Source organism: Mycothermus thermophilus (assembly GCF_041956435.1).
Source record: "Mycothermus thermophilus strain CBS 625.91 unplaced genomic scaffold VTJ04scaffold_6, whole genome shotgun sequence".
NCBI classification, from domain to species: Eukaryota; Fungi; Ascomycota; class Sordariomycetes; order Sordariales; family Chaetomiaceae; genus Mycothermus; species Mycothermus thermophilus.
This window is the reverse complement of record NW_027191432.1, coordinates 2,001,516-2,026,540: the sequence shown is the minus strand read 5'-3', so window position 1 is coordinate 2,026,540 and position 25,025 is coordinate 2,001,516. Positions and strand designations below refer to the sequence as shown.

Below are 25,025 nucleotides of genomic sequence, written 5' to 3'. Positions count from 1 at the left end.
CTTCCTCTCCTTCCATCTCCACGTCCCGTTCCTGGGACTCTTGGCACTTTTGCTTTATAACTTTTGTTCTTTTTGATAAATTTGATGATCTATATGTCGGCTTGCCCAGAAATGATTCACTGATGAACCGCACACCGACGATACACCCTCACCTCAGAAGAAGATTGACTTCATCTCATCTCATCTCCATCATCACACCATCCAAACCAAATTTGTGGAAAGAAATCCCATCTCACCTCCATCCACCATGTCTCCCACAATAGACAACGGCGACACCACCACCGTCCCTCTGCTCCCCCCAGCAGCAGAACAAGACGCCCCTCCTCCTCCCCTTCCTCGACCCAAACCCCAACCGCCTCTCATAATAGAAGGCGAACCCTTCACCCTCCGCGGCCTCCTCGTCGGCCTCGCCGTCGGCACCATCATCTGCTTCTCCAACATGTACTTCGGCCTGCAAACAGGCTGGGTGAGCACCATGTCCATGCCCGCCTCGCTCATGGGCTTCGGCATTTTTCGGCTCCTCCGCTCGCGCCTCGGCGAGCTGCCCTTCTCCCCCGTCGAGAACGTCCTGGTGCAGACGGTTGCGGGTAGCATGGCCATCATGCCGCTCGGGTGCGGGTTTGTTGGGGTCTTGCCGGCCATGAATTATTTGCTCCGCCCGGAGGAGATGGGGCCGGTGAAGCTGAACGGGCGGCAGTTGGTCGTGTGGAGCTTGGGGTTGTGTTATTTTGGAGTGGTGTTTGCGGTGCCGTTGAGGAGGCAGGTGTTGATTCGGGAGCGGTTGAGGTTTCCCACGGGGTTTAGTACCGCGGTGTTGATTGGGGTGTTGCATGGCAGGGGGAAAGAGGATGTGGTTAAGGGGAAGGGCGAGGAGGAGGAAGGGGGGTGGGCGAGTTTGGCGGTGCCGGCCGTTGGGGGTGAGGTTGAGCAGGAGGTGGTGGATGATGCGAGGGTGGTGTGTGTTGAGGCAAGGCATAAGCATGCGGATTCGTGGAGGCAGAATGTGCGGCTGCTGCTGCTTTGTTTCTTGGTGTCGGGGTTGTTTACGCTGGCGACGTACTTTGTCCCGGTGCTAAGGAACCTGCCCGTCTTTGGGTCCGTCGCGGCGACGAGCTGGTTGTGGACGTTCAACCCCAGCCTGGCGTACGTCGGCCAGGGCATCATCATGGGCCCGGCCACCACGCTGCACATGCTGCTCGGAGCGGTTGTCGGTTGGGGAGTGCTCTCGCCGCTGGCCAAGAGCAGGGGATGGGCGCCGGGGGCGGTTGGGGATTGGGAGAATGGGAGTAAGGGATGGATTGTCTGGACATCGCTGGCTATTATGCTCGCCGATGCCATTGTGAGTTTGGGCTATCTGGCGTTTCGGTCCGCGAGGGAATATGCGCCGCAGATTTGGGAGTTGGTGCACCCGCACAAGTCTCACCACCACCATCACCGACGGCCACCGCATGCCGGATACACCGCTCTCGCCGGCGACGTTGACGCTGCTGACGCTGCCTCGCCCACCCCGCTCTCAGACTCCGACCTCGAAGAAGAGGAAAAACTCCCCTCAGACGCGCCGCCCGACCAACAAATCCCGCCGCGGCTCGTCACCCTCGGCCTGCTCGGCTCCATCCTCTTCTGCATCCTGTGCATCCACGCCGTCTTCGGCGCGCTGGTGCCGCTGTACGCGACCGTCGCGGCCGTGCTCATGGCTCTCGTGCTCAGCATCATGGGCGTGCGCGCCCTCGGCGAGACGGACCTGAACCCCGTGTCGGGCATCAGCAAGCTGGCGCAGCTGTTTTTCGCCGTGATTGTTCCGCAGAGCCACAAGGCCAGCGTGCTGATCAATCTGGTGGCGGGCGCCGTGTCCGAGGCCGGAGCGCTGCAAGCGGGGGATATGATGCAGGACTTGAAGACGGGACATTTGCTCGGGGCGTCGCCCAAGGCGCAGTTTTGGGGACAGGTGGTGGGAGCGACGGTTGGGGCGGTGGCGAGCGCGGGGATTTATAAGTTGTATACTTCGTAAGTGTTCCAACTCCCCCTGGTTTGGGATTTTCTTGATAGCGTGCCATCGCTGACTGTCCTCGCAGCGTCTACCAAGTCCCTGGCGACTTATTCCAGGTCCCGACGGGCTACGTCTGGATCTTCACGGCCCGCCTCGTCACGGGCAAGGGGCTGCCGCCCATGGCCAAAGAATGGGCGCTCGGCGCCGCCGTGTTGTTTGCCGCCACCACCGCCCTGCGCACCCGCACCGTCGGCACCCGCTGGCATAGCCTGATCCCCGGCGGGATTGCTGTGGCCGTGGGCATGTACAACGTGCCGTCGTTTACGCTGGCGCGCACGGTCGGCGGGCTGTTTGGATGGTGGTGGAGGGAGGTCAAGGGGTGGCGGGATACGCCCTTGATCGTGTTGGCATCGGTAAGTGATACTATGGGATTTCTTTTTTGAGATTGAAGATTGTTGGACTTGGTGAGAGTGGACTGCTAACGGTAGGATGTGATAGGGGTTCATATTGGGTGAAGGGTTCTTGAGCATTGTGAATTTGCTCATGCAGAGCGTTGGCGTTCCTCATCTGGAGTAAGGTTTGTTGTTGGGATTCTTCATCATTTGGGGTTTGGATACATTTGGGACGGATAGGTCGTCTTTGATAGAGGGACATGGAATTGAGTTCTCTCAGCGATTTAATGGCTACAATTACCTCGACAGATTCCGTCTCGGCCTCTCTCCTCTCGTCACCATCTAATGCAACAACCAAGTCTGGCGCTGCTTCTTCCCCTCCTCCACCCCCCACGAGATGCTGATATTCAACCCCCGCTCATGGCCCTCGGGGATCTCATACCGCACCTCACCTACCAACGTCTTCCCCGGCCTAATCTCCACCCCGCCCTTCACCTTGCTCTTGTCAATCAGACACAGTCCCTGCCTCCAATGCGTCGCCTGCCCAAACGGTCCCGTCGTAAACGCAACCCGCTCCTTGCCCTTAGCCACCCACTCCTGCGCCGTCAGATGCGCCTCCACCTTCTCCTCCCTGCTCTCAGCAAAGAAGGTGTCAAACCACAGCAAAAACCCATCCAGCTCTTCTCCCTCGGGCAGGCTGAACGTCGACTTCCACCCGTCCGCAAACACCAAATCCTCCACCTTGGCCGTGTGCAGATCCAGCATCCGAAACGCCGACGCAGATCCGCACACCGCCTCGGCCGGCATCGTCACCATCCTTGCGTCTTCGTAAATCCCCTGCTGCATGGCGCGGAAGTCGAAGCCGTACACGTCGCGCCACCACCCCACCGTGTCAAACACATACTCGGCGTCGGACACGGGAGCGATCCACATGCTCGTGTGGCTCGGCACGAGCAGCCCGTCGGGCTTGAGGTACTTGTCGCGCGCGAACAGCACGCTGGGGAGCATCGCTTCGTACAGCAGACAGTAGCCCATCCATTCCGAGACGATGATGTCGACGGAGTGGTCGGCGACGGGTAAGACCGCGTCCTCGATGCGTCCCTTGACGCACGTGATGACGTCGGAGAAGCCGTTGCGGATGACGTTCTCGCGCGCGCGGTCCAGGATGGCGGCGTTGTCGACGGCGATGACGCGGGCGGCGCCGGCGCGCGCGCAGAACAGGGAGAGGATGCCGGTCCCGCACCCGATGTCGAGGACGGTTTTGCCCGCGAAGAGGTGCCGGTTGGTGTAGATGAAGTCGCGGTAGGCGTCGGTGCGGATGGTGTCTTTGAGCATGGTTTCGTGGATGTCTATGTGTGTGTCAGTATGTATCGTCAGGGTGAGGTTAGGGTAGGATAGGCTGGGAGCAGGGAGGACGTACCGTTGTAGGAATAGGATTCGAAATAATACGCCGAAGCATCATGCTGGGGTTTCTTCTCCTCTCCAGAAGCGGCGGCGGCAGACTTGGATGATTCTCCCTCTTTTTTCTTTCCCTCCTCGTCCTCCTCGCCCACCCCCCACCGCTTCTCCAGCGTCTGCTCTACCGCCAGGCGGTAGTTTGAAAACTGCTTGGTCAGACGCTCCAGCTCGGCCTGCAGCTGGGCGTTCTTTTGCAGGAGCTCGTCCACGCTGGGGGCGGCGGCTTCTTTATCCTTCCCCGGGCCGGCGGCGGCGGCGTTGGCCGTGCCATTGACCTCGCCATCTCCGCCAGCGCCACTGCTGGGAGCGTCAGGACCGCCAGGAAGCTCGTCCAGAGAGAAAATGAGCGCGTCATCCGCCAGCACGGGGATCAGGAGCGCGTCGTCGGAGAGGTGGTCTGCCGTGATGGGCGAGGGGAGGGGGGTGCCGTCTTTGGTGTTCCGGCGGACTGGGAGGGGCATTAGCATGGCTGTCTTGATGAGAGCAGAGTATACCGAGCCTAGGTATAGATCATGTCGTCGTGTGTATGAGATGATCCCTCAATCACCAGCCTCTCTCTGCACCATCCCCTTCTCACCCTCTCTCACACACAACATAACCAAACACCCAAAGAGACTTGAAGCGGAAAAATGAGAGGAGGAGGAAAAAAACCCACCAAAATTAATCAACCTCACACACCCATGGAAATCCAACCCCAGCCGGTCGCGCACCGCCAGGAAATCGAACCCATACCGCTCCTTGCAGTCGGCGAGCATGGCGGCCGCCGACGGGAAGACGCGCGTCTCGTCAAACAGCGACACGACCGACACCTGCTCGATCTCGCCATCGTCCTCGTCGCCCGACTTGGTGAGCCAGCTCTCCTCGTGGTCTGAGGACGAGGCGGTGGAGGAGGGGGGGTAGGCTTCTGCCATTTTTTTTTTTCTGTTTTGTTTCCCGGTCTTGTTGTTATGGTTGTGGTGTTTTGTGGGATTCCACAGAGTGTGGTGGTGGGTTGTGTTGTGCTGTGTTATTGTTGCTTGGTTGTGTGGATGTGTGGATGGAGGGGTCAAGACAGATTTGACTACCAGATACTGTAATTAGGTACCTTAGGTCAGTAATTGGTGACGTGATACTCGTCCACCGAGTAAGAAGCGATGAAACTCGTGTGTTGAGATGTCCAATTGTGGGTGCAAAAAACACCTTCTCACATCAGAGAAATATTATTTATCCAGGTGTGGAGTAGCAGGGTGAACAAAGTTTGGAGGGGAGGGTGTGACGTGAAAAATGGAGGTTTGGAGAGTGCGGGGTGATTTTTTTTCTCCCATCTCTCTCCCTTCCAGACCCGACATATTATTTGTGTGTGAGAGTGTTTGTGTGCGGGAAGAGACGAAACCCACAGAACCCCTATTCGCCTGCTCAAATGCAGCCAACCTTGAGACTTTGAGTTTTCTGTATCCGTTTACTCAACCATAGTCATCCGTACAAACATTGTGTCTATGCCCGCTGGGAATATTCATAGTCAATAATAGTACGCATCAAGACAGGTCGCCTGCTTTTAAACCCGAACACATGTCTCCGTGGCCCCTTCTCTCCTCCAATCAAGGGGATGATATGATATCTAGCTGCCTCTCATCCTGGCTTATTTGTTGTTTGTATGCCTGTCCACAATCCCCCCTCCTACTTTTCTTCTTCCTCGTCATCGTCATCATCATCCCCGTCCTCATCCTCCTCCTCCTCTGCATCCGACACCTCCTGCCCCAGCTCCTTGAGTCGTTTCTGTAATCCACGTCAGCATCCATCCACATCCTCACCCACTCGACCACCAGCAAGAAACTCACCTTGTACTTGGTAACCTTCTCCTCCAAATCCCCAAACAGCTCGAGCAAATCATCCAGCTCGCTCTGCGCATTCTTCCTCTCCTTCTCCTTCTCCTCAGCCACCTTCCTCGCCTTCTTCACCTCCGCCTCCTTCTCCTCCACCGCCTTCTTCACCCTCTTGACCTCCGCCTCAGCTTTATCCGCCCTCTCGCTCTCCTCCGCCACTCTCTCCTCTACCCTCCTCACCTCCTCCTGCGCAGTCTTCACCTCCCCTTCCCGCTCCCTCACCCTCCGCTCCGCCTCCTCCAACTTCTTCTCCACCGCCTCTTTCCCTCCCTCCAGCTCCGCAACCTTCGCCTCCGCCGCCTGCCTCGCCTTGCCCGCCTTCATCAAATCCACCTCGAGCCGGCTCACCGTAGCCTTCAAATCCGCCATCTCCGCGTCCACTCTCCTCCGCGCGCGCTCCGCTTCGTGCTCCGCCTGTCGCATCGCCGCGTCCGCTTCCCTCTTCAGCTCCTCCTCGCGCGCGCGCAGCCTGCTCGCCGCCGCCGCCGCCTCGCGCTCCTGCTCGCGCTGCAGCGCCTCGTTGACCGTCCGCAACCTGCCCGCCTCGGCGCGCGCCCGCTGGTGTTCTTGTTGTTCCTGCGCCAGCTGCCGCGCGAGGTCGGTTTTGGCGGTTTCGAGGGCCTGGATGGTCGCGTCGCGCTGCGCGAGCTGCTGGCGGAGCGCCGCGGCCGCGGCGTCCAGCCGGCCGACGTCGGCGGCGGCAGCGGCGCGGGTTTGTTGGTGCGCGGATTGTTCCTGGCTTAGCTGGGACGCGAGCTGGGCGGCTTCGGAGCGGGCTTGCTCGAGGGCGGCGGTGGCAGCGGATAGTTCTGCGCGTAGGTCGTCGACGAGTTGCCGGGAAACGCCGCGCTGCACGCCGTTGGTGATGACGGAGGTTTCGGTGTCCGGGTCGCGGTCGATGGCGCGCAGGATGCGGCTGTAGTTGTCTTTGAAGAAGTCGACAAAGGTGTCGTCAAGGAAGACGTCGGGGAGTTTGGGGTCGGGAGAGTTGGGGTCGAGTTTTTGTGGGAGCACCTCGTGGTCGCGCATCAACGGGTGAGAGCGTAGCCGCGACAGCTTGTCGACGTAGCGGTCGCGGCCCATCCGCGACATGATCATCTCCTTGACCTTGGCCCGCGGTACCGGGGAGTCTTTGGTCGAGAACTCGTACACGACGCCGGCCAGGAATGCGCTCAAGCCTTGCACCAGCACGTCGCCGTTGGGGTTCTCGATGGCGGCCTGGATCAGCCCCTGCAGATTTGTGAACTCGCCCAGGAAGTCATTAACCCCGTCGGGCTCCTCAAACAACCAGCAGAGCAGAAGCATGAGGTACCCCACGCTGATGCGCGGGTCCGTGTTACGGGCCACGCCGGCGAGCAGGTGTGCCGTCATGGTCTGGATGCTGGTCACCACCTCCTCGCCGCTTTCCTCGTCGCCTTCCGTCACGCTCATAGCCAGGGCCTTCGCCTCGGGATTGTCGTGCAGAAGATGCAACATCAACACGGCGGCGAACCAGTACCGGTACGGATCCGGCACGACAACATCTGGCGCCGGCTGCAGAAGGATGGTGAGAACATTGGTCAGGTCGTCGGCGTGTGCCTTGTGCGTGCGCACGGCATGCTCGAGGAAGTGTCGCCGGATCTCGGCGTGCCGGTAGAAGTAGGCCTTGAGACATGTGCAGCCAGCCATGCGCAGGTCAAAGGCCTGCAAAGAGTTCACTGCCAGGACGAGATCCAGCAAGCCATCAATAACGTAGACCTTGGCTACGCCGTTCGCCTGCGGGACCGGGTCGGCCAGCGGCGACGGCACTTGGAAGCCCGCGAACCTCGCCTGAACGGCCGCGTTGCCCCGGATCATATCGGCGCACGCGAGCAGCGCTTCGGACCGGATAGGCAGCTCCGCCACGGGCGAGAAGGCGATCTGCAGTGTGTTCTCCAAGACGGGGCTGCCACGGGCTCGAGCACCGCGACCTCCTCCGGGGACAAGGTCGCCGGCGAAGGCCTCCTGATTCAGGGGGGTGCCGCTGGCGCCGGGGACGAGGAGCAACCGGATGACGGCCAGCATGGCAAAGACATTCCGGTTGCGTTGAGTCTCTACCCAGGGCGCCACCTCTTGGCCATCCTCGGGCAGCTTGTATGCATCCTTGAGCAACTGGCTGATCTCGGCAACGTGGCCCATATCACGGAACATGGTCTGATTCAAGGGGTTCAAGCGTAACAAGTTGGCCAGAAGGATGAGGCAGTCCTCCACAACGCGAGCGCCGCTGGCCAGGCCGCCCTCGTTCCTGATGATGTCGAAGATGGGCGTGAAGCCCTTCTCGAGAGTCACCAGGTTCTGGATCACATTGGAGGTGGGTGTCAGATCTGTCAGCAGGCTGATGGCCTCGTCGCGGATGGCCTCGCGCGGCTCCTCCAGCACGGCAACCAGGCGCGAGATGCCGTCGCTCGTGTTGACGATGCACTCTTCGGTGCGCTCGGTTCGCGCGCCGAGGATGGCCGAGAGCAGCTGCAGCGAGTACAGGCGCGAGTAGAAGTCGGTGCGGTCGCGGGAGAGGAAGCCCAACAGCAAGGCGATGTTCTCATGGCGCATGGTAAACTCGTCGGCGACCCACAGGGCGATCTCCTCGGAGGCTTCGGGGCTGTCCGGGTCCGGGTTGAATAGCATTAACAAGGTCTCGAGGGCGACCTTGACGGTGTCGACGTCCTCTCCATCGCGGCTGAGGCTGCCGATCAGGCTGCGTAGCGCTCCGGAGGCGACCGAGGCGGGATACTGCTTGGCGAAGCTTCGGAGGCCGAGGATGGCGGCGCGGCGGTCTTCCAGCAGGGTGGCGGTGCCCAGGCGGCCGCTGAGGATGGGGATGGTCTCGCTCACCGACTGCTTGACGGGAGGGGTTGTGATGCTCGAGAAGACGGACATGGTGGCGGCGGAGGAGGATGATGGCGGCAGATAATGGGCCGTGGGCTATGATCTGCCATGGAGGAGGAGCATTGGCTCTGTTAAGGAGGTCGGCGAAGAGGGGGCGGTACTCCCGGGTCTCGGTATGTAGGTAGCAGGTGTGTCTGTGTCAGGTTGTCTCTGTCGGTCTGAATGGCTCGTATCTGGTGTTTTATTCTCAACGTCAATTCGGATTCTGGCTTGTAGACGGACCGGCTTGTGTTGCCTCACCACCGGGATAGGTACCTCCAGCTAACCGGCTCTGTCATAATCCTCTGTTCAGCATCAGATATCGTTGTGGTGAGGTGTTGAGGCCGAGACTCGACGAGACAGTGGCCAGCTTGTTGCTTCAGCGCCGAGGGGCCTGGAATCTGGAAACACACCGTTGGATCCAAAATAAAGTGGAGACACCGCTTGAGCTCCGTCTTGGCATCCGGAACCTGGAAGGCCTTGGGCGGGCACACGCACCATTCCGGGGGCTGGGCGTATTGTAACGTAAAGGAATACGAAACCGTTCCCGATAAGGTAACGATAAGACGGACTCGACCCACTTTCCCCAGGCGCGGCGCAGACAGGCGGCTTTGGATTTTCGCCTCCAATCCATCCATCGGCGGCCGATTCCTCTTCATCTGGTCGCGCTGCGTGATGCTAGGACTCTTTGTGAGAACCTTTTTGTCCGCGACCGTGCTCAACATCGAGTTACTTCCATGAGCCAACTTCTCCTTCGACACACTAATTAAATCCGCGACTCAACCTCTCTTCACTCTGTCTCTCATTCGGAACAACACCAAAAGAAACATCAACAGCAGAAGCGCCTGTTGATCGATTGAGTGCAACACCAACCCGATCGCCATCGAGTTAAACCACATCGCTGCCCGCAGCTCCATGTGCATCCTCGTCGCGAAACCCCCAATATCCTACTCCTCTTTCTTTGATTCATCACCGATATCCGTCGTCGTCGTTTCAGGTTAACGAACCCACCGATCTTCGTCATCGCCTGACGCGACAACCTCGCCTTTCACCATGGGTATTCCCGCTGCCTTCCGCTGGCTTTCCAGCAGGTACCCCAAAATCATATCGCCCGTCATCGAGGAGAAGCCCACCGTCCTCGAAGATGGCACCGTCATCCCCGCCGACACCACCCAGCCGAACCCCAACGGCGAGGAGTTCGACAACCTCTACCTCGACATGAACGGCATCGTCCATCCTTGCTCGCATCCCGAGGACCGCCCCGCCCCCAAGGACGAGGAGGAGATGATGATTGAGGTGTTCAAGTACACCGACCGCGTCGTCAACATGGTGCGCCCACGCAGGCTGCTCATGATTGCAGTTGGTAAGATGATTTCCCCCCCACTCCGATGGATTGCCCGGCACAAGGCTAACATGGATGAATTTGCACAGATGGCGTTGCGCCCCGTGCCAAAATGAACCAGCAGCGCTCTCGCCGGTTCCGCGCCGCCCAGGAAGCCAAGGAGAAGGAGCAAAACAGGCAAGAAGAGATCAAGAAGATCCAAAAGGAACTGGGCAAAAACGCCCAAGCCGAACCCATCGAGATGGTGGTCAAGAAGGCTTTCGATTCCAACTCCATCACCCCTGGCACCCCCTTCATGGACATCCTGGCCGCCAGCCTGCGCTACTGGGTCGCCTACAAACTCAACACCGATCCTGCCTGGGCCAACCTGAAAGTCATCATCTCGGATGCTACGGTGCCCGGAGAAGGTGAGCACAAGATCATGAACTTTATCCGCTCCCAGCGCAACTCGCCCGACCATGACCCCAACACGCGCCATGTCATCTACGGCTTGGACGCCGATCTGATCATGCTTGGCCTCGCCACCCACGAGCCTCACTTCCGCGTGCTCCGCGAGGACGTTTTTGCCCAAGAGGCCAAAGTCAGGCTGTGCAAGATCTGCGGCCAAAAGGGCCACGACGAGCGCAACTGCAGAGGTGAGGCCAAGAAGAAGGAAGGCGAGTTTGATGAAAAAGATCATGCTCTTCCTCTGAAGCCCTTCATCTGGCTCCATGTGTCGGTCCTCCGTGAGTACCTTGCTGTCGAGCTGTACGTCCCGAACCTGCCCTTCCGCTGGGACCTCGAGCGCGCCATTGATGACTGGGTCTTCATGTGCTTCTTTGTTGGAAACGACTTCTTGCCGCACCTGCCTGCCCTCGAAATCAGAGAGAACGGTATTGATACCCTCACGGCCATCTGGAAGGATAACCTCCCCATCATGGGAGGCTATGTCACCCACGACGGCCAAGTGAATCTTGAACGTGCCCAGTACATCCTCAGCGGCCTCGCCAAGCAGGAGGATGCCATCTTCCGCCGCCGGAAAGAGGTGGAGGATCGTCGCGAGGCAAGCCACAAGAGACGCAAGCTCCAGGAGGAACGCAGGGCCAACGGCAAGGGCGGTGCCCAGGATTCCCCCCTGAACAACAAGCGGAAGGTGGCGCCCGAGGCCAACGGCCCGCCGCCTGGCATGAACTTGTTCTCTGTCACCAGCATTCCCTCGCCCGTCAATCTCACCCACGACATGGTGATGAAGGGCCGCTCCGCTGTTGACCAGGCCAACCTGGCCAACAAGAGCGCAGCCAGCGTGCTCAAGAGCCAGCTTTTGGCGGCACGCCAGGCCGGCCAGCAGAATGCCAATGGCGAAACTCCCAAGAAGGACGGTGACTCGGCTCCCGATGCTGTTGCGGACACCAAGACGCCGCCGTCGGCCCTCGGCAAGCGCAAGGCAGAGCTTATCGAGGACGATGCCACCAGCACGGGAGGCAGCTCCGACCACGAGACGCCTGCCGCGTCGGGCGACGAGGGCCCGGTCGACACCGTCAGGCTCTGGGAGGAGGGTTATGCCGACCGGTACTACGAACAAAAGTTCAAGGTGGATCCCAAGGACATCGAGTTCCGGCACAAGGTTGCGCGGGCGTACGTCGAGGGTCTCGCGTGGGTTCTCAAGTACTACTTCCAGGGCTGCCCCTCGTGGGAATGGTTCTATCCGTACCACTACGCGCCCTTCGCTGCCGACTTTGTCGACCTGGGCAAAATGACCATCAAGTTCGAGAAGGGCAGGATATCACGTCCCTTCGAGCAGCTCATGAGCGTGCTGCCGGCCGCGTCGCGCCACGCCATCCCCGAGGTGTTCCACGATCTCATGACCCACGAGGACAGCCCGATTCTGGACTTTTACCCGGAAGAATTTGAGATCGACCTCAACGGAAAGAAGATGGCGTGGCAGGGCGTGGCGCTGCTACCGTTCATCGAGATGCCGCGGTTGCTGGCCGCCATGAAGACGCGAGAGCATCTCCTTAGCCCCGAAGACCAGGCGCGCAACGAGCCGGGCAAGGACGTGCTGCTGATCTCGGACGCGCATCCGCTGCTGTACGACGACATCACGGCCCATTTCTACTCCAAGAAGAAGGGTAGTACCAAGTTCACGCTGGATCCTAAGAGGAGCGGCGGGCTTTCGGGGACCGTCGAGAAGATCGAGGGATATGTCCCCCACGGCTCTCTCGTGTACCCTCTGGAGAGAAACATCATGCCCGACGTCGACTACGACCGCTCGCTCAGCGTGACGTACCACATGCCGCTGACGTCGAGCACGCATAAATCGATGCTCCTCCGCGGGGTGAAGCTGCCCCCGCCGGCGCTGACCCGCGACGACGTCGATGCCGTGCGCAACAAAGCCCGCAACGCCGGCCGGAGCTACGGCGGCGCGCCCCTGCGCAACGGCAACGGCGGCGGCCGCAACGATCGAATCAACTACGCCGCCGGGCCCCCTCCTCCACCGTCGGGAAGTTACTACCCCCCAGATCGCGGATACAACAACAACAACAACAACGGCTACGGCGGCGGGTACGCGTCCAACAACAGGTACGCACCGCCGCCCCCGCCCGGGTACGGATCCGCGCCCGGATATGGCTACACCCCGTCAGGCCTCGGGTGGCAGCCCCCGCCGCCGCCGGGATACCCGGGGTTCGGGATCGGTGCGCCGCCGCCGCCGCCTCCGGCACATCTTGCCGGGGGTAGTTATGGTGGAAGTTATGGTGCTCATGGATATCCTGGTGGTGGTGGTGGGTATCGGGATAATTATGCCCCTCCTCCGCCTCCGCCCAGGGGAGGAGGATATCAGCAGCAGTATGGTGGCGGTGGTGGTGGGGGGCAGCAGTATCGTCCGCCGCAAAATCAGCAGCATCAGCAGCAGGGGAGGGATGGAAGGTATGATGGGCGGAGAGATGATCGGAGGGGGGGTGGTGGTGGTGGGTATGGGAGAGATAGTAGGGATATCAGGAGGTGGTAGATGGTGAAGAGAGAAAGGGTGGTGGTGAGGCGTAGTGTGGGAATGATTTTGGTGGATGAGTTTTGAGGATGCATGTACGAGTAGCATCATTTTGGTGATGATGGCTTAATATTTGGGGTGGTTGAGGTGGTGAGGCGAGTATACCTATTACTGCATGGATGAAGGAGCATGATGATGCGTCGGATATATGCAAACAGACTTGTAAGAAAAGACAACAATGAGGGTCTTTGGGCCATAAAATGATTTGTATGTACCATGTCTTGTGTAAGTGATCATATGTCTCTATTTTGGTTGACCAACGCAATCGCAAACATGATGACGCGGCTCCTCTTGAGGAAAACAATACTTAATTACGGCGCGAGATTGGCTGATGATCCCCTGCCCGGCCCCAGGTTTCTGGCGGAACACAGGAATAACATGAACAAAAATATAAATAAAAATAAAAATCATCAATGAGCTTCTTGAATCTGTATATCCTTCACATTATATTTGCCGGTACCCCCAACCTCCGAGGGCGGTGTGCGCGGTGGGCTGACTGCGTTCCTGTTGCATGGTGCATGCATGGATGCATGGCTCCCCGCCGTCGGTTGCGCTGTGGTTGAAGCCTCAAGGGCCTGAAGTCTGTCTGTCCCTACTAGTCCCTACTGTTAGTGGCCCGTCCCCGGAATTGAATCCCGACCCGCCCCGTCGTATCCACCTTCACCCCCCATCCACAGGCTCACGGATGGATCCACGGCCTGATTCCATCCATTCTTCCTCTTCCTCCTCCACTCCCCCCCCCCCCCCCCGCGCTTTTGAGTCCCAGGGTTCAGGTTCCAGGCTGAATGCGGCCTCGAACCCGCGTGCGGCACCAAACATTGACCAAAGATACTAGAACCAACAAGAGTCGGGTCTGGCCAAGTGATCTCTCAAATTTCCGCTTCCACTGAGGCACAACAACCCCCTTAACTTCCCTATCCAACCAACCCACCACCAACTGCACCACCTCCCTCACCTCCCGGCTGCCGCAGGACCGGCTTTCCTCCGCATCATCCTCCGCATTCCAGCGCCACCTACCTACTGCGCCGCCCGATCCCAGGCCCGATTTCAGACTCCTGTCCTCACTCACATCCGGGCCTCTTCTCCTTTCCCCGCCTCCAGCTCACTCGTCTCCGTCTCCCCGCTCGAGGTCCCTTTCCGGCGCGTCCGCATCTTTGATTCCGTCCCCCGTCCAAAGTCCGGAACCCACTCGCTTCTCGCGTCCTTGGCCCCCGACACCGTCGGTCGGAGACATAGGAACCCGCCGAAACTCAGGAGAATAAACAAGATAGCAAGGCGTGGTTTGGCTTAATCATGAAAAGACGCCGGCTGCGTCGCGCTCTCGTCAACTTACAATGAACGGCGATGCGGGCCTGGTAGGCTGTCTGGTGGACAGGCTTACCACCAGAGTGCGTGCCTTTGACTGCTCCTATCTCTCTCTCTCTCTCTCTCTCTCTCTCTCTCTCTCGTCTCAGGGCTGTCTGACTGACGCTCCCTTTTTTTTCTTTTCCTCCAGCTCCCCCACCGCACCGGCACGTCGACCCAGGATCTCTCCCAGGACGACATCGTCAACATCACCCGAGCCACCCTCGTCAACATCAGCTCCTCCAACATCTCCATTGTCCTTGACGCGCTCCTCCACCTCCTCGAAGATCTCTCCCGCCCCCATAATTCCGTCCTCTCTCACCCCTCCCATGTTCTGCTCTCCGAGCTCTACGTCGTCGAGCTCCTGGCCGACTGCTGCGCCAGCAATTGGCTTCGCAAGCCGTCTCCCAAGCCGACTGTTGCCGCCGCCGACCGCCTGGGTCCGTCTCCCGCCCCCGATTCCGGGCCCCTAGCCCCCGCCCAGCGAGCGACATTACCCCAGCCCGAGCCCCTGAGTGCTCTGCATATCACCCGCATCTTCGAGGTCATCAAGGTGCTGTTCGAACCCATCCCCGATGGCTACACCCTTCCGGCCAAGGCCATCCTCGACGACTCGGCCGCTCGGGACGTGTCCACCCCCGTCCTGGACGAGCCGATGCGCACCCCGGCCTCCAGCGCCTCCAGCGAGACTCCTGAGGCACGCACCATCCTGCAGGCCCACGCTGCCGCCCTCGAGTCGCATATCAAGCTCATCGTCGAGTACCTCACCGCCTCGAGCTGGTCTACCGTGTTTGATATCTTCCGCAACGTCATGTACTCGGCCCGCAACAGTGTGCCGGCTCAGGGGAACCCCATCCCCTCGGCCCAGGCCGCCGAGGAGGAGCGCAACGTCCTCATCATGATGCGCCTCGTGTCCTTCTTCTGGGTCGACTACCAGAGGCTGAACTTCGTGTTCCAGGAGCTCCAGGCCAGCTTCCTGCACTTCCGCAAGTCATTGCAAAACACCATCGCCGTGGTCGTTCCGCAGCTGATTACTCGCTGGATCGACCGCCACCCCGCCGAGTTTGTGCAGCTGCACTCGGTCCACAACTCCAAGCGCCGCGAGACCTTCCCGGACACCCTCTTCGACATGGCCGTCACTATCGGCGACAACGGCCGCCGCAAGGCCCTGCTGTACCCGATGCAGATGACCCTGCTGTTCCTGCTGCCCGACGTGTTCGAGGTCGCCAGCGACATGCGCGACTCCAAGGGCGCCGGCATCGCCAAGAAGGTCCAGTTCCTCGACGGCCTGCGCAAGGCGTTGAGAAACAGAAACGAGCATGCCGCGTACTGCATGGTTCTGCTCTTGCGCGCGGCCCGCCACTTCCATGCCGAGAGCGAGTCGGCCCTGATGAGCTACGCCATGGACGTGCAGGACGAGGTGCGCGATGCCGTCTTCCGCCGGTTCCCGCCGGGCACCCCGGACGTGGTGCCGCTGGATCAGGATATCTTGACCGCGGCGTTTGTGTCGCTGACGCATCTCAACTTTGACCACTCGGTCGACACGCTCGAGGTGGCCCTCCTGGCGCCCTCGGCGCCGCATACGTTCAAGATCGCCGTCATCCAGGGGTGCGCGCACTTCGCCCGCCTCGGGAGGAGCGGGGCGTATCAGAGTTTGTTCACGACGGCCAGCGCGTTCGTGCAGGTCCAGCTGCAGGAAATGTCGGAGCGGCTGGCGGAGGGGTACATCCAGGAGATCAGCGCGCAGCGGAAGGCGGTGGAGAGCCCGCCGTCGGTCAGCATGGTGAGCAATATTTTGAGCTTCCTGGACGCGTCGCCCATGACGCTGCTCGAGGGCCCGCCGGCCGATCCGTACGAGCGGGATCGGTTTTATGAGGAGAATTTGCAGGCCCTGGTGTCGTGCGTGGTCGCGGCGGATGAGGCGGTCCGGAAGCTGGCCACGGCGGTGGCGAGGAGGTTGTTTGCGTTGGAGGAGGTGCAGGGTATTTTGAGGAATTCGATGAGGTTGAGGTCGAAGAATTTTAAGACGCGGTTTTGGCGGTTGACGTACGTTTTTCTTTCTTTTTTGAGTTGGGATTGTTTTTGGTCTGAGGTTAGGGAGAGAGGCTAACGGACGGATAGGTCGGCGATTCTCATCAACATCTGCGACAGGGCACGACTGCCCTGCTCTGCTCAGGGGTTGCGTTTTATTAATGGATACCTTGAGTCGAGGTTGTTGGTTCTCAAGTCAATACCGGTACGTCGCTCCCTGTAGGGTCTTGATGCCCGAGAGCGACAAGCTGACGCTCGACAGGAGCTTCATCTAACCTCCGACGACATTACGGAGCGGACGGCCGCGTCCAGCAAGCTGGAGACGCTGTTCTTGGTGTCGCTGTGCTCGGCAGACATGGAAGCGTGCCAAATGGTGACGTCGTGCATCGCCACGTTCCTTGAGGAGTGCAATCTCATCGACAACGACCCTATGACGGCCAAGTCGTCGCTGACCTTGCTCCGCAACGGCGAGATCTTCAGCGAGATCGCCTCACGCGATTTCCGCTTCACCGGCGTCGCCGTCTTCCAGAAACGCCTTCGCATGCTCCTGAGGCGCATGCAGTACCCTAGCGTCGGCATCCTCGATGCTTGGGAGCTGGTCTTTGACCGCTGGCTTCACCTTTCCAGGGAGATCTCGCAGGCCGGCGGCGGCGAGAATCTCTCCGAGAGAATGGTGGCCGAGTGGCGCAACTACTCGGGGTTCCTGGCCTCGCTGGGCGGCATCTGCACGGCCGAGCAGGCGGCGAACCTCGAGGAGCCTGCCGTTAGTGGGCTCGCGTGGATTGACCGCATCGCATCGGGTATCCACGAGGAGCCCCTCCTCACGCGCTACCTGCGCCTCAGCGTCCAGCTGCTGGCCTGCGCCAATGTGCGCATCCGCGAGACCATGCGCGAGGTGCTCTCGACCGAGGTGCCCCCGTCGCTGTTCCAGCCGCTGTTCAAGGCGCTTGAGACCGAGCTGGACGTGCTCTTCACCGGTGCGCTGGAGCCCAGCATTAAGGGCCAGGACAACGATATCATATTCGCCGAGCAGTCGTCGTCGCTGCTCAAGTCGCTCGTGGAGAGGCTCGACACGCCCTCGGACCTCGGCGCCGTGTCGACCCTCCACCTGGGTCTCCTGTGCCTCAACTTTGCAAAGTTCCTCGACGGGGTTTCGGATTCTCCCAGCACCCTGCGCGTCAAGATCAAGGTCTGCCAGCTCGTCGAAGCCGTCACCAAACGCAAGGAGCAGCTCATCTTGCGTGACGACGTGCGCATTCGGAACCAGCTGCTCGAGTACATCTTCAGCTGGATCGCGCGGCCGGGCTCCCCGCACCCGGAACCCCCGGCCCATCCCACCGGCGCCGCCGGCCTGCGCGCCGAGGAGATGATGCGCGTCCAGCGCGACCTGGATAAAGCCTGCCTCCGCTCGCTGGCGACGCTCACATTCCGCCTGCCCCTGCAGCCGGGCGACGGGCAGACCGACGCGGGCATGAGCGAGCTCAAGTCGCAGATGTTCCATCAGTACTTTAATCGCTTCCTGTCGCTGCTGAATCTCGACCCGCACGGCGCGGGTATGGGGGGCCATCATCACCTGGCCGACCACCATCACGGGTACCACTCGCATCACCATTTTGCGCCCTCGTCGATCACGATCGCGAGCACCGTGGGCGGCGGCAGCCAGTCGGAGGCTTCGACAGCGGATCTGTCCATTACGATCTTGTCCAACCTGCTCAGCGCCAACATTGACGTCGGGTTGAAGCACTCGCTGAACATAGGATATCACGAGAACCCAGACATTCGGACCGCGTTCGTCAGGGTGCTGCACAACATCCTGGTGCAGGGGACCGAGTTCAACAACTTGAGCGACACGGCCGTCAACGAAAAGTATAACCAGCTGCTGGAGCTGCTGACGAGCGACCCGGGCCTGGCGGCCGCCATGAGCTCTGTTTGTCCCAGCCACGAAATAGATGAGTTGACCGTGTCGTTGTTGAATATTTTCCATGCGAGGGGAATGGGGTATACCCTGCTTGAGACGTTGATTAAGCAGGAGATTAAGGAGACAGGTGAGTTGTGTTTGTTTTCTGTGGGATTTATTTGATGGTTCTTCTATGGAGAGGGTTTGCTGACGGAAGTTTGTGCGTCCGTTCTCCCAGAGCATGAAACGGAGCTTTTCAGAGGTTCGAGCGTCGTGACGAAGATGCTGTCCATCTATGCCAAGTGGAAGGGCACCGCCTACCTCCGCTCTACGCTGCAGAAGGTGGTCGAGAAGCTCATTCATACCTCCAAGGATCTGAATCTCGAACTGGATCCTTCCCGCGTCAGCTCCAGAGAAGAACTCGACAACAACGTGGAGAATTTGCAGGTCGTCGCGAAGGTGTTTATTGACAACATTTGCGACTCGGCACAGAACATCCCGAAGTCGTTCCGCAGGATCTGCCATCTGATCTCGACCACGGTCGTGCAGAAATTCCCGGAGGCCAAGTACACCGCCGTCGGCGCCTTCATCTTCCTCCGCTTCTTCTGCCCGGCCATCGTCGCCCCGGAGAGCGAGGGTCTCGTGTCCACCCCGCCGTCCAAGGAAGCCAGGCGCGGGCTGCTCCTCATCGCAAAGGTCATCCAAGCCTTGGCCAACAACGTGCTCTTCGGCGCCAAGGAGTCATACATGTACCCGCTCATCGACTTCCTGACGAGCAACATTTACAAGGTGACGAGCTTCTTGCGGGACATCTCGGCACCGATACCTCCCGAGGAGGAGGAAAAAGGGGAGTCGTTCGACTTTGGCTCCTGCGTCGCCCTGCATAGGTTTCTGTACGAGCACTGGGATCATGTGCGCCAGCGGCTGTCGTCCAAGGAGAGGAAGGATCTTGTAAGGTCACCATCTGAGGCGACGAGGAGTCGGTCGCCCGCGTTGGAGCCCCTGAGGAACCTCATCACCAACCTCGGCCCGCCGCCGTTGGCCGTGACGTGGAATCGGCCGCAGATCGGACTCAACAGCCCTCCGTCGTACTCGAGGTTCCAGGACTTTATGCTGCGTAACGCGTTCCGCGGCACCGAGTCGTTCCTCACGGCGCGTGCCGTCTACGATGGCGGAGAGAGCAAGGACGGCTTGTCCATCATCTGCATCATCCTGCGCTACATCGACGTCGAGACCATCGACTACGACACGCTCATCTTCTGCTACCTCAAGATCGCCAGCCGGCTGTGGAACCGGCCGTTTGCTCTGCTCATCGACGCCACCTGCTACACGGGCCAGAACGAGCCGCGCGACGACTTGTTCCACAAGCTGGAGCTGCTCACTCCTGTCGAGCTGGCCCGCCAGCTGCAGCGCATCTACATCTACAACATGAACAGCGCGGCCAAGAAGTGTCTCCGGCGGCTGCTGCGCGTGTCGGGCAAGAACGAGGCCAGTGTCTTCAGCCCGGCCAACGTCGAGTACCATCTCATCGGCAACCTGCAGGACTTGCAGGCGCACTTCCACCTGAGCCAGCTGCACCTCCCCAAGGAGACCATCAGCGTGGTCACGGACACGCGCTTCATGTTCCAGCCCGTCACGCGCCATTCCAAGTCCAAGGGGAAGATTGACGTCGTCATCAAGGTCGGCAGCCAGTTCGTGCAAGTCACGACCACCAAAAAGCAGGAAGTTCCCGGGTCACGTCTGAGCACCACGGTCAACGACATCTTCCGGCTGCATGACGTCGACGAGGCGCCCACGTCCATGCAGCTCGAGAACGATCAAGCCTTCGGCCTGCGCGCGGACAATGGGAGGATCGTCATGTACTTCACCAGCCCCAAGAAGGAGGACATTCTCAAGGCGATCCACCACTCCAAGGCCAAGTTCGGCAAGGATCCCAAGGCGAGCAAGCCCTACGAACGGCTCATCCGCCCGCAGGACGTGCCCGGCACGCTGCTCAATCTGGCCCTGACAAACCTGGCCACCCCGGACCCGGTGCTGCGCTTGTCGTCGTACAACCTGCTCAGCGCCCTCTGCAAGGCATTCAAGTTTACGGCCGCCTCCAAGCTGCTCAGCACGAGGGACCTGTCGGTGCCGCTGGACCCGTCGCAGTTCATCATCAAGATCAGCAAGAGCTTGGCGCAGACGGAGCCGCAGCTGACGGCGGATTTCCTGAACGAGTTCTTTGTGGGCTGGGATAGCTTCCTCGAGGAGCAGAAGCCGCTGAGCTTGGCGTACATGGCGCCGTGGATCCCCGGCCTGCGGACGTCGCTGCTGGCGGGCGAGCCCGAGGGCGACAAGGCCAGGGAGAAGATTGCATCGCTGTTCCGGAAGTTACTCGAAATTGCCGTTTCGGAGGCGCCGCCCACGTTTGCGCTCGAGCAGTCGGTGTGGCCTGTCATTGCGCAGGATGAGGTATTGCTGGAGATCTTGGTGGACGAGATGGTCAAGATGGCGCTGGCGTTTGGGTTCGATGATGACCAGACCGAGACCCTGACGTCGGTGGCCGCGTCGATTGGAACGATCACTCTGCGCGGAAAGATCATCTCGCGCCTGCGCAAGGCGCTCAGCCGCTCCTCGCACCGTCCGACGAGGTATCTGCCGGATAATGTGGTTTGGAATGAGGTTTGTGTGCTCCTGCGCTTCGCCCTAGCGATGTCGTTCGACAGCGGCGTCCAGGCGCAGATGTTCCTGCCTGAGATCTGCCACATCGTCACCATGCTGGCCAACACGGGCATGCCCGAGGTGCGCGTCATCGTGCATCGCCTGCTCATCAACACGCTGCACTCGGCGTGCACGTCGTTCGCGCTCGACGAGAACCAGCTGGCCAAGCTCCGCGCGACCATCGACACGCTCTCGGACCCCAAGAACGACATTTTTGTCAACACGGTCACGTTCGCGCGCGACGGCGCGTCTATATCGACGACGCAGGAGTCCGGCCCGACGCTGGCTTCCACGGAGAACCTCGCGACCATCTTGTTCGAGGCGTGCGGCACCGCCGCGCCGTCAGTCGACACGGCCAACGCGTGGCGCTCGCGGTGGATGAGCCTCGTCGCCAGCACCGCGTTCCAGAACAACCCGGCCATCCAGCCGCGCGCCTTCACCGTCATGGGCTGCCTCGCGCGCGAGGAGGTGGACGACGACTTGTTGTATCAGGTGCTGGTGGCGCTGCGCAACAGCGTCGGGCGGTTCGCCGAGGACAACAGCAGCGACATGCTGGTCGCCATCGTGACGGCGCTGTCCAAGATGATGGCCAAGCTCCCCGAGGCGTCGAGGTACGGGCTGCAGCTGTTCTGGCTGGCCATGTCGCTGCTGCGGCTTGTTCCGCCGAATTTGTTTAATTGCACGGCCATGTTCCTCGAGGCAGTGCTCACCAACCTCCGCACCACGGGGGATATGCGCGGCGGCGGGGAGAAAGTCGTGCCGTACCTGTTGTCGGGGAGACACCAGCTCGAGGAGGCGGCGATACCGCTGGACGAGGCGTACGGGATTCACTTTAATAGCGAGAACTTCCATTACGCGGCGTGCGCGTGTCTTGTCAGGGGGTTGACGGACGGAGTCACCAGGACGACGGCGCTCAGGGTGCTGTCGACATTTTTGGAGCTGAATATCCCGCCTAGCGGCAGCGGCGGCGGTGGAAGGAGGAATAGCAAGGCCTCCTCCGCTGCAGGCGATACCGCCAACAATACCGCCGCCGGCGCCGGCGGTGGTGCTGGGGCCGGTGCCGGTGCCGGTGCCGAGCGCGATATGCGCGACCTCACCACGTCGCCATACATGGCGCTCATCCTGGCGCGGTGCTCGTCGACGGAGGAGCTGCGCGAACACCTCTGGGCGGCGGGGATCAACGTGCGCGGAGCGGATGATGAGAGTGGGACAGGAGGGCTGGCGGACCCGTTGATGCTTCGCGCCCAGCAGGATTTGTCGAGGCTGAAGGACAAGGATTTGCTGCTCAACACGGCGATTGAGCTGGTGGATTTCCAGTATTTGGACGACGCGGTGCAGAATCGGAGTTTGCAGTGGTTGAACCGGATCGCGGTGGCGAGGCCCGGGGTGGTGTTGCATTTGTGAGTTTTCCCCTCCTCTCTTCTGCTGCTTGAATTGGGGAAATGGGATTTTGGCTAACCTCTTTGTTTTCATTACCTTAGATCCGCGCCCATCGTTTCCATCCTCGAAGACATCCTCCTCCACTGCCAGTCCTCGGCGACCCTCGAATCCGCGCAGCGCCTGCTGCAGACGCTCACGGCCAACCCCAAGTTCCCGGCGTCGCTCGAGAGCTCGGCGGCCAACCTCAACGAGCTGCTCGACGACATGGGCTTCGGCGGTCTCTGGCGCAGCGGCTCGTTCAACGGCATGCTGGCGCAGGACGGGCCCCTCCCGTCGGCGGCGCTGCAGGATCGCGCGTGCTTTGTGTTGACGGAGAAGTTGATTGAGGTGAGTGTTTTTTTTCTTTGGTCCTTTTATTGTGGATTGAGCGATAGGACGTGTTTTTCTAACGAAGCTTGTTGCAGTTAATTATCATTTGACCGAACTGAGCTACCTGATTTTGTTTACTGGGCGGGTTTGATAGACGGACGGACGGGCCATCCGGACTGGTAGTAGTCTGGATATGGATGTCATGGCATCATGATGTTGATCAAGCATGGGGTGGGGGGAATGGCACTTGTACATGCATGCGTCCACGCGATGAAATCCATCGAAGAATATACATACGGCGAACGGCGAAATGAACAACCGAAACACGCAATCTACGAGTACGAGGGGGTTGGGTGTGTTGTTTGGGGTATAAGTCTTACATTACAGCGTGCACCACACAGGTGGAGTTGTGTTAGATGCTACCTGGGAGCGACCCGGCGGGGAAGGGAGATGGGAGGTTTGTATGTGCAAAGAGGAGGTGCTGGCATTTTGAGGAGTTGGGGGAATCCGGTGGTTCTTGGTTCCGTGATTTGGCTGTTGGGGGGCGGGTAATGATGGTGATGATCGATGGAGGATGTATGGGATGGTTATGGTGGGTTGGATGGATGGCGGTGGTAGAGGGGATTACGAGTCATTAGGGGGAGGTGGTTTTGTATGATTGTATGACGACGATGATGCTGTTGTTGCAGTGATGTTTTCTTTTGATGAGGATGAGGATGATGGCGGTGGTGATGATTTGGGAGAAGGTGGTCGGGAGGTTAATGTGTGTGTGTATGCATGTGTCTCTGTGTGTGGAAGAGGAAGAGACAGCTTGATAGAAAATGAGGCGTTGTTGATGTGATGCGATGTGTGGACAACACTTGCAACCTGCCTCTTGGTGAATAGGTCTCCTTGTAGAGATGCCCCCTATCTACACAGGTAAGTCTAGGCTGGCGTGGATGCATGATGAGCCCTCCCGAGGTGTTCACACCTCGGAGAGAAGTGGACCCCCCGAACCGGGCGATCCCGGGTCCGAGTCCCCACTCCTCTGATCGGCTCCGGAGATGCACCGCAAAATACCCCACCCACCTCCGGCCCCACTCCGGACATCTCCGGGATCTCCGATCCATAGGTAGGCACATTACATATCGGCCGAGAGATTCGATGAAGCGGGCATGGTGTACAGCATTCCGCCACCGATAGCCGATTGACATTCCATTGGCTTCTCTAGCCCTGCATATCTGCCCTGCAACGCACGGAAGGCGAAAAACACATGCGGGTTTCAGGTGGTCGGGGATCTTGTCGGGAACGAAAGCACGTGGGCACGTGGGTAGAAGCGTGCGTGGCTTGCATTAGCTTCGATCAACTGACGCTTTTTATTTGCTTTTTGCGAAAGCAGGATGGAGGTTGAAGAAATAGTCTCTTCTTCTTCTGTCGGTGTTCTTTGGGGTTTCTAGTGGCGGGAACGGGCCGAGGCCGAATGGGTTCGAGGGGTTTGGCGTGGGGTTTACTTTCTCCTTTTTTACATATGCGTCTGTATACTAACTACATGCCTACGTACATTGACAGTCTTACCGAGTACTGGCCGAGCACCTGCTTACTGCGCAAAATAACAAAGTCGGTTGGGTCCATTTCTGGGGATACAGTAGGTTGGGTTTGAGGGGGGGTAGTGACTAGCCTCGGCGGCGTGCTTCTGTATGGATGCATGTACATAGTTTGGCGGTAGTTGGGTTTGGAGTCGGCCTTGGAAATGGGTCGGGGGCAAAAAGAGGCTCGAATCTGGGCCAATTGGAGGGGGGGGGGGGGGGGGGGGGCTTGGGCTTGGAGTTGAGAGGATATGAGTTGGAAGTGAAGCGAGACCTGGAATGTAAAGGAAGAAGAAGAAGCAAACGCAAGAGAAAAAACAGTGCATGTATAGGTGGTGAGGTTAGGTAGGTATACAGAGTAGCGGCAAAAAACAACAATGGTTTCAGTGGACGTAGTAGAGAATAATTAGCGGTGAAGCCTGGCAATGCTACACATCAGCCAATCCCGACTTCAAAAAATTCACTGAATGCATTCAACAACCGCTGGACCACATCTCACCTATCTGCAAGTGCTCATGTGAAAGGTACAGCAAGAAGAAAAAATTGGCCACCTCCTCACTGCAATCCTACCCTTCCAACCTGTCCCGCGCCAGCGATGGGCGTTTCTCCGGTTTCTTCCCTCTACGTCCCACCGCCTAGTAAGGCTAAGCATTGCTTTTCCAGCATCGCTACCATTCCGCCGGTCCCCGCGTGCCCATTCTCTCGGGTCCATAGGGCGGGCGTTGTTGTTGTGTGTTGTGTCTTCATGCTAACATGGCATGGGTATGTGTGTGTTGCGGCCGGCCGCTAA

At 59.6% G+C, this 25,025-nt stretch overlaps 7 protein-coding genes across 7 annotated transcripts; 4 read left to right on the top strand and 3 right to left on the bottom strand.

The window, feature by feature from the left end:
- Nucleotides 1–247: 247 nt before the first annotated feature.
- On the top strand, nucleotides 248–2,563 carry VTJ04DRAFT_9148 (uncharacterized protein; the record flags this gene model as incomplete). The annotated part of the gene is made up of 3 exons (XM_069367663.1): nucleotides 248–2,004; nucleotides 2,073–2,400; nucleotides 2,486–2,563. 3 exons carry the CDS (start codon nucleotides 248–250, stop codon nucleotides 2,561–2,563), a joined length of 2,163 nt encoding a protein of 720 aa, XP_069215969.1.
- A 158-nt stretch (nucleotides 2,564–2,721) lies between these two features.
- VTJ04DRAFT_9147 (uncharacterized protein) lies at nucleotides 2,722–4,748 on the bottom strand (the record flags this gene model as incomplete). The annotated part of the gene is made up of 3 exons (XM_069367662.1): nucleotides 2,722–3,728; nucleotides 3,800–4,285; nucleotides 4,493–4,748. 3 exons carry the CDS (start codon nucleotides 4,746–4,748, stop codon nucleotides 2,722–2,724), a joined length of 1,749 nt encoding a protein of 582 aa, XP_069215968.1.
- A 745-nt stretch (nucleotides 4,749–5,493) lies between these two features.
- On the bottom strand, nucleotides 5,494–8,594 carry VTJ04DRAFT_9146 (uncharacterized protein; the record flags this gene model as incomplete). The annotated part of the gene is made up of 2 exons (XM_069367661.1): nucleotides 5,494–5,592; nucleotides 5,655–8,594. 2 exons carry the CDS (start codon nucleotides 8,592–8,594, stop codon nucleotides 5,494–5,496), a joined length of 3,039 nt encoding a protein of 1,012 aa, XP_069215967.1.
- A 1,041-nt stretch (nucleotides 8,595–9,635) lies between these two features.
- VTJ04DRAFT_9145 (uncharacterized protein) lies at nucleotides 9,636–12,910 on the top strand (the record flags this gene model as incomplete). Its single annotated transcript, XM_069367660.1, has 2 exons — nucleotides 9,636–9,945; nucleotides 10,014–12,910. The coding sequence occupies 2 exons, from the start codon at nucleotides 9,636–9,638 to the stop codon at nucleotides 12,908–12,910; spliced, it is 3,207 nt and encodes a 1,068-aa protein (XP_069215966.1).
- A 1,373-nt stretch (nucleotides 12,911–14,283) lies between these two features.
- On the top strand, nucleotides 14,284–22,780 carry VTJ04DRAFT_9144 (uncharacterized protein; the record flags this gene model as incomplete). Its single annotated transcript, XM_069367659.1, has 7 exons — nucleotides 14,284–14,337; nucleotides 14,445–16,339; nucleotides 16,415–16,529; nucleotides 16,587–18,369; nucleotides 18,460–22,321; nucleotides 22,403–22,688; nucleotides 22,766–22,780. 7 exons carry the CDS (start codon nucleotides 14,284–14,286, stop codon nucleotides 22,778–22,780), a joined length of 8,010 nt encoding a protein of 2,669 aa, XP_069215965.1.
- Nucleotides 22,781–22,880: 100 nt separating this feature from the next.
- VTJ04DRAFT_9143 (uncharacterized protein) lies at nucleotides 22,881–23,222 on the top strand (the record flags this gene model as incomplete). The annotated part of the gene is made up of 1 exon (XM_069367658.1): nucleotides 22,881–23,222. One exon carries the CDS (start codon nucleotides 22,881–22,883, stop codon nucleotides 23,220–23,222), a length of 342 nt encoding a protein of 113 aa, XP_069215964.1.
- An 82-nt stretch (nucleotides 23,223–23,304) lies between these two features.
- VTJ04DRAFT_9142 (uncharacterized protein) lies at nucleotides 23,305–24,281 on the bottom strand (the record flags this gene model as incomplete). The annotated part of the gene is made up of 2 exons (XM_069367657.1): nucleotides 23,305–23,455; nucleotides 24,211–24,281. The coding sequence occupies 2 exons, from the start codon at nucleotides 24,279–24,281 to the stop codon at nucleotides 23,305–23,307; spliced, it is 222 nt and encodes a 73-aa protein (XP_069215963.1).
- Between the last annotated feature and the right edge of the window lie 744 nt (nucleotides 24,282–25,025).